This window comes from Filicampus tigris, chromosome 1 (genome assembly GCF_054856515.1).
Source record: "Filicampus tigris isolate MCC_2025a chromosome 1, RoL_Ftig_1.0, whole genome shotgun sequence".
NCBI lineage: Eukaryota > Metazoa > Chordata > Actinopteri > Syngnathiformes > Syngnathidae > Filicampus > Filicampus tigris.
Window position 1 is genome coordinate 41,702,406 of NC_141217.1, and position 8,234 is coordinate 41,710,639.

Here is an 8,234-nt window from a genome sequence, read left to right on the forward strand (position 1 = left end):
TGTAAATGCTTTTGAATCCACTTCAGACTCAACTAATCCCACACACATCCTTGATCTTTTCAGTTGCGTCAAGCACGTTGAGTTGTCTTGTTTATGGAATGTGCCGCACCAATAAAACGGCAGCCTTGCCTTCATGGCCGTATTCAGCCTCAATGATCGGCGAGTAGACAAAAGTCTACCCAGGGCCGCCTTGACGCGTCGACGTACTGACCATACGATACTGTTCCCAACTGACAGATTTCGAGCATGTGTACAAATTGGGTGCCAAAACGCTTTCCGTCCGACTGCAAAACAATGCGCGTGCGCCACTCAGACTTCCTCAGTCTGTGCCGTGCGTGCATCCCCCCACCCCCCCCCACCCCACCCCAGCCCCACGCCACCCTTCGCACGGCCCACCCCGCTCACGCCATCTTTAAAGATGTCTACGAGGGGTTCAGCTTTCAGCAGCAGTGCAGGGTGCATGTGTGTGGAGAGCTTTAATTCCCATTGTGTTGGTGCACTCTTGCTGTGTGTGAGTGTGACTGTGTTTTAGCAAAAGAGGGAGATGAAGAAAAAGACAGGAACAAGGACCCATCTGTCAGCACAGAGCAAGGATCCCTCCCATTTTGCTCCGAGCCCCTGGGGACAGGAGTGAGAGACGACTCACTTGTGGCACTGATGCTTTCTTTTCTTTTTTCTTTTCTTTTTGTGTGTGTGTGTGTGCGTGCGTGCGTGCGTGCGGGTGGGTGTAAGGAAGGGGGTTATCGTCATGATTCGCGACAACAGAACTTAAATAGCTGGTACGAGACTCCCCCTGTTTCAAAACAACAACTCAAGCGCAGAATGATCATACATTTACAGATGTATAGAATTTATGAAAAGCAAATCGAGCGGTGCCTTCAGATATGAGTGACCCGACTTGCAAACCTTTCAAGATACGAGCCGGCATTCGGTTTGGACTCGTTTGACACGAAAGCCCAAAATGTGAGCCGGGAGTGCCGTATGGTGGCAGTGAACTCAACTCACTTCCCAGCACAGGTCGGTTTGGCAGCAACTCGACACGTCTTTGAGCTGATTCATGCCACTCCCGGTTGAATTTTGCTGTGAAAGTAAACGATTCCAAGTTGTGGATTTAAAGCAACCGCATAGCTTTGCATTAGGAGGAGAGTCCGCTTAGCTTAATGCTAACAAACAATGGAAAACTCCTTCGACGGGCTAACAAATGGCATCATGCACACACACACACGCAATGAGAATGAATAAATCGTCATCCACAAACAATTGTGCTATTACTATGTTTTTCATAATGTACCATATAATAGGGTGATATTTTCCTCATTAAAAAGCACATCATCAGTTTCTTTTTGTGTGTGTGTGTGTGTGTTTTTTTTAAGGCTGGAGCAGATGAAGGGCGTTTCCATACATTTGATGAGTCGCCACAGGACTGGTACAGCGTACCGTGTTCCAATGTCCTGCAAACCATTCCATAATCCTCCCGAAGTGAAATATAATCACGGCGGTGTTTTCAGATCAGATGCGTGCACCCAGCATGACCTCTTCCAGAAGGTTGGCTTTCTGTGTTAGTGCAAATGGGAGCTGGATGCAATTCCCTTTCCGTTCGACTGACATTCATTTGGGAGAACAGCGGGGATTGTGGGAGATGACGAGCTTCCAATTCCCTGCGTAGGCTGCAGGTGCGATGGAGGCCACGCTCACTCACTCGTGGGACATACGAGAGGTAGGGGGCGAGGGCTGCGTTTGCGCACGTCGCAGAGACAGTCGGGGCCTCCGGACACATGCACCGTGTCACTCTACTCTCTGCCGGGGGCAAGAGGGCCAGTGTCCTATCGGAGGAAGGACGATTTCCTTTTTTTCCCTCCGTAATATTACGTTTCAGGTTTCATACGGAGCAGCAATTGACATGTGTGTCTGTCTGACTTTCCATTGTTGTCAGTCATCAGGAGCCTTTGCGAGCTGACTGGTCAGCACTGGCATGAGCAAATTCTGTACAGTGGCCTCTGGAAGCCAACGCTCCGCTCCCTCAACTGATAAGAAATTTTGGGACGGAAACACAAAATCTCCTTTATGCACCTTTTTCTGATTTCAGGAAAAAAACGCAATCGGCAATGTGCTCTTTTTCGGTACGCTCTGATCCGCGCAGATATATGGAGACCGTGTCAGCGGACAATTTGCTACTCGGCAGAGCGTTACAGTCTGGCAACCGCGGCAGGGAGCTGAGTGGAACATTCTCTGTCATGTGATCAAAGAGGCCGATCCAACAGGACGATAAGATCCCCAAAACATGCAATTACAGATTCGACGAGGCAAAGTTTTCAAGTCGACCGATCAACCAGTTGGCTGATCGGCTCTCACCCCCTAAAGTACGTACAGCGGTGCCTTGGGATACAAGTGACTCGACTTACTCGTTTTCCTGAGATACAAGCCGTCGTTCGACCCATCTTTTGCTTGAGAGCGTAGACTTGAGATACAAGCGCCGCATGGTGGCAGTGTCTTAACAGTTTGGCAGGTGCAATTGATGAACAATTCAATTGTCCAAAAAGAGCATCCTAGCTTTACTGAAAAAATGGTGTCTTGAATTTAACCAATTCAATTTCATCAAGCGGTTGCACGAAATAGAATCATCTGGATCCTCAATTTGTTGCACGAAATAGAATCATCTGGATCCAGATACATTTGCTCTAATTTACAAATGTATCTAAATCCAGATGATTCTATTGCGTGTGGCCACTTGACAAATTAAATTGGAGTCGATTCAACACACCATTTTTTTCAGTGCGTTTATTCGGAATTGGTGTCAAACTAAACAGAAATCACAATTGCACCTTGTGCATTTAAAACAAGCACATTGCCTTCCAGTTTGAGAGTGCAACGCTACTGCTAAATATCATCGACGTTACAGTGTGTCAGGCAATACTCACAGACATGCAGTCTATTCTTTATCCTCTGCATAGAACGGCTAGTGTCGGGCGCCATTCTGATGAGCTGAGAGAGGAGTTGAGACGTCTCCGTGAACAGCGTATCCTTCTTAGCGCACGCAGGTGGCCGACCCTTGCATGGTGCAACTTTCTATCAATAGAAAAGTGACTCAAGGCATATGTGAAACTAATTGGGATGTGGTTGAGTATTTTAACAGCAAAATGTGATTGTGTTGTTTTGAAAACCCCAAACTCATAGCAGGTCCACCAGACCCATCAACACTGGCTGAGTAACAAAACTAAAAACAGCACAAAAGGTGTAACATAGCACAATGGCTATTCATTTCATTTTTTTTAAAACTTGTATCTCAAAGCACACTCGTACCTAAATTGCACCTACACACACACACACACGCACACACGCACACGCGTACACACGCGCGCACACAATTACGGCGTCCTCCTTTGTCCGCATGCCTTCATGGCCACGCAGCGCCCTGGCCAGCGCGGTTGAGGCCGTTAGCGGATGTCTAAATGGTGTTTCAGCACGAGACGTCCTCCGCGGACAAGCGAGTGACGCGCGGCGTGAGCATCCAAGCAACACGTTCCCCCGCCCCCAGCCCAGCCGGGCACACCCCGACGCCTCCGAAACGCATGCAGCCATCTGTCAGGCTCCGTTCAATAAATCGTTGGGCGAGCCGAGCGGCCGCTGCCTCTGCCGACGAGTCACGTGACCCTCGTCAAGTTGCAGGGCCCAAGCGCAACAAGTGCGTGCATGCAAACTTCTCGCGTGCATGCGCGGGAGCCCCGCAGCGTGCACTTGGCAAAGTTGAGACCTCCCACCCCCTCTGGTCTCGTGCACAAAGGGATCAATGTGGGGGCACGTGCGAGGCGCGAGACCCCGACAGGACAATGTGGACCCCCACTGGGCTGAGGCTCGCCACGCACGGGGCCGCCGGACCTTTATGATGCCACCACAAACTGTGAAAACCCCTCAATGTGGAGGGTGTAAAAACGCCAGTTGCCCGTGTCATGTCACACATTTTTCAGCGAACGAGGAAAAGTCCAACCTCCAAAGTTTCAGATTTCCAATTCATAATCTTAAAACAAAAACAATTGTTCACACACGCACAGACTTGTTTGTCTCTTTATCCCTGGTGTGTTTTGGTGTGTTTGGTTCTGGTGTGTTTGATTGTCGCGCTAAGCGAGTCTGAAATGAGGATCAAAGATGACGCTGCCTCGCTCGCTCGCTCGCTCACTGACTCGCTCGCTCGCTCGCTCGCTCACTCGCTCACTCGCTCACTCACTCAGGTGGAGTACGGGAAAAGGATGGAGCCGAGCCGACGGTGCCGCACACATGCACCTGCTGTCAGCGCATGCAACAAGCTAGCTAGCTAGCTAGCTAGCTAGCTAACTGTCACAAGCACTTAGGTCCGCGCGCATGGAGGAGCGACTCCTCGCTCAGCCACAAGCAGCCGTGCACTGGGTGCCTAATGAAGTGGAAAATTCCTAATCCAACCGACTAATGATGGGGTAGACAATCGATTAAAAATGCTTAACTCAAGTCCCACGCCATAGAAACGATTTGTCCTCCCCGCGCAATGCACAAATTAGGATCCGAGCAACGTCCTGACATTAAAATTGGATTTGAAAGCATGTTTGAAGTAAGCGTGCATGTGATGAATGAATGGAATGATAATCTCTTTTTTGTCAAAACACAATCACAGTTTTGTCGATGCGTTTAGTATTTCAGTTCAAATGTGTGTGTGTGTGTGTGTTTTCCCCTCAAGAACACGAATGTAGTGTTCATGTAGCATATAAAACAGTCATTAGGCATTAAGTCTCTCTCGCTCTTTCGCTCTCTCGCTCTTTCTCTCTCTCTCTCTCTCTCTCTCTCTCTCTCTCTCTCTCTCTCTCTCTCTCTCTCTCTCTCTCTCTCTCGTCCCCACAGAAATGTTGTAAAACTTCTGGCCACGAGACTGCCACGCGTGTTTCAATGGGCCGAGGGTGTGGCGTGGGAGGGAGGGGCTTACGGGGTTTAGGGCAACAAATCTCAACAGGCTCGAGTCATTTTGGGAAGAAGTCTTCATGCGCCCCCACTACCAGCTGAGTTTGGGACAGTGGCACACACATACGAGACAAACGCGCAGACGTTGGACTTTCTTTTTCACGTCTCCGTATTCTTTCTTTGAGCCGGCCGAACAGCGTGACTCCAAACAGGTGAGTTCCATTCGATCCATCTTTAGCTCCAAAGTCGATATTAAAGGCAGCCATTGCATACTGCAATCGATATTTTTGGTGCAAATCATTTCTGCACAAAATTCAAAAACAGGCAATCACTAAATTTGTCGTTGTAAATATTTGCAGGTTGGATTTAATGGATCATCTCGGTCCCATTTTTACACATTGGCACACAATTATCTGGAACATTTCACAAGCAAACTAGAGCTCTGTTTTTCTGTAGGGTTTGCATTTACTAGTGATGAGAAAAAAGAAACTCTAGATGACAGGATAAGTAATTGGCAAAATAACATCCACTTCAACATTGAGTTTTCTCCAAGAGCGGTCGGCGTGGTGTACACGTTTGTTGATTTTCTTGTTGTCCCGTTTAATCTTTGGCTTTTATTTGCTGGCTAAATCCTGCCGTGTCCCAGATTAACAGCGTCCCTACGCCGACCTCAGCACAACAGAAGGGGACCATCCGTCTCCTCATGCTTTTAAAGCACATGCGCAATATACGCTCGCTAGCTCAATATGCGACAATGCGAGAGATTTCAAATAAGAAATTGGACAGATTCCCGGACGGCAGCTCGTCGAGATGAGTGAGCTGTTCACACTGCGGTGCTGAAATGGGCTCTTTTCCAAATGTGATTCGAAGTTGTTGACGGTTCAGCCGCTGATTGTGTGCACTGTCCTGTCTTTGCTCAGAGCAAAATGATGACCAAGCCATTTGGAAAGAGCGGCGACATGAGTGAGCTGGTGGGCTCCCTCGCCTGGCTGGAGGAAGACGGCAGCTCGCGGGATGGCCAGGAAAGCCCCGAGATGAGGGGGCGCCGTGTCCTCATGGAAGCAGGCAGACACTCCTGCTCCGAGCTGGGCAGCGAGGACATGGAGGAGGAGGAGGAGGAGGAGGAGGAGGAGGAGGAGGGGGAGGAGGAGGGGGAGGAGGAGGAGGGGGGGGGAGGAGGCGAGCGGGCCTAATGGAGAAATGGCTCCCAAAAGGAGGGGCCCCAAGAAGAAGAAGATGACCAAAGCTCGCCAGGAGAGGTTCCGCGCCCGCCGCATGAAGGCCAACGCCAGGGAGCGCTCACGCATGCACGGGCTGAACGACGCGCTGGACAATTTGCGGCGAGTGATGCCCTGCTACTCCAAAACGCAGAAGCTGTCAAAGATCGAAACGCTGCGGCTGGCCCGCAACTACATCTGGGCGCTGTCGGAGGTGCTGGAGAAGGGCCAGTCCCCGGAGAGCCGCGGCTTCATGGAGATGCTGTGCCGGGGCCTGTCGCAGCCCACCAGCAACCTGGTGGCCGGCTGCCTGCAGCTGGGAGCCGCGCCGCCGCTCATCAACACGCTGGAGGACGAGTGCGCGGCGGGCCCCGGCTCGGGCGCCGCGGGGCCTCAGGCCGGCCGTGGCCTCAGCTACCCGTCGCCGGGGCTCCCCAGCCCCCCTTACGGCTCCCTGGAGGCGTCCCACCTCCTCCACGTCAAGGGATTCAAGGTGGGCCGGGCCTTCGACGACCCCTCCCCGAACGAGTGCGGCGCCGGCACGCCGCCGTACGACGGGCCCCTCACGCCCCCCCTCAGCGTCAGCGGCAACTTTGCCTTCAAGCAGGAGCCTTCGCCCCGAGAATCCGATAGGAATTACGGCGGCCACCCGGCCCGCCACGCCCATTACCTGCCATCATCCCACCATTACCCGGCCTCGGCGAGTGCCGGCCTACCCGGGGGGCATCAGGGCCACCCGCTCTTTCAAGCGTCCCGTTATGAGCTGCCCCTGGATGTGGCCTTTGACTCCTTCACTTCCTCTCATCTGCTGGCCTCTCACATGCAGGGGAGCATGTGAAGGGAAAGCCAAACCGAGCAGACCAAAGCCGGCCGCGGCGCCCTTCACCGAGGTGGGCAACTTCAATGCCTGGGGGGGGGGGGGGGCACCATTTTTCATCACTACTACAGGCGGGCCACCTACACTGAAAAAAGTGTCTGTTGAATTTACTCAATTATATTTCGTCAGGTGGTTGCACAAAATAAAATCATATGGATCCAGATCCATTTTTTGAAGTAGATGGGTATGGTCTACTTTAGGGCCGTTAGCGGATGTCTAAATGGTGTTTCAGCACAAGACAACCTCCACGCATGTATATATATATATATATATATATATATACATATATGCCATTTTCTTGGGGTGCGGGGGGGTCGGAATTAAGGGGTCAAGGGGTCACTCAAAGTGTGGTGGCCAGTTGGCCAACCCGAGTATATAGAGACAACCCGAGAGAGCGGCCATCTTCCTCGGCGCCTCCCATTGGTCGACCTGACGGCTGCCGTCTTTGCCATGTTATTTCTTCCGTCTCGTTCTGATTTGCGGCTGAATTTTGGATGATCAGCGATGTGGGTGGCTACAGTCAAGCGTCACTCGGAATTGAACAAAGGACACAAAAACAAAAGGAAACCTTCCATCCTTGATGAGTTGTGCGCTGAGGCCTGCGGCTGGCGACCACCTCAGCATAAGAAAAGCAATGCATTTATTTATATTTGTATTTAATATTTATTTAGAGCCTGTCTTGTTTTAAAAAAAACAACCATTGTTTTCTCAGCACCCTTTGAAAAAAAATGTTTTAATTGTCTTCTTGGTTTGTTATCAGACAGTCCCTGGCAGCTGAACCGTATTTAACTTATTTATTGGAGGTCTTTCAGGTACTTGTCCATTGGGTCTCACTACTTTTTGGGGCTCATTATTGTAAATATTTTGCTGTTTCGCACTTAATTGAATAAATATTCTTATACTGTATTAAATTCTATTTCTATCGTAATATTTTGTTTGGCCCTGTGCAATTTTCTTCCATCCAAAATGTATCAAACCTACTATCATAAATTCAATTCCTCCACAACCCCCTTTACTAGATCGAAGTTTATGGAGATATATGTTGAAGAGCGATAAAAGCTTATTTCCCCAAGGACCGCACATTATTGCACAACATGACATCATTTGGATGGAGTATTGGACCATTTTGGTCTAAAACTACTGAGTAAAATTAGCACCAATCCACAATTTTGCTTCAGATTCCAACAAATGAAGCACGCGCCATTTCTTTCATGTTA

General features: G+C 50.1%; 1 protein-coding gene across 1 annotated transcript; it reads left to right on the forward strand.

Moving 5' to 3' along the window:
* Window positions 1–5,843: 5,843 nt before the first annotated feature.
* On the forward strand, window positions 5,844–7,945 carry neurod4 (neuronal differentiation 4). Its single transcript, XM_086045605.1, has 2 exons — window positions 5,844–6,055; window positions 6,096–7,945. Exons 1-2 carry the CDS (start codon window positions 5,850–5,852, stop codon window positions 6,976–6,978), a joined length of 1,089 nt encoding a protein of 362 aa, XP_085901731.1. The 5' UTR covers window positions 5,844–5,849; the 3' UTR covers window positions 6,979–7,945.
* The last annotated feature ends 289 nt before the right edge of the window (window positions 7,946–8,234 follow it).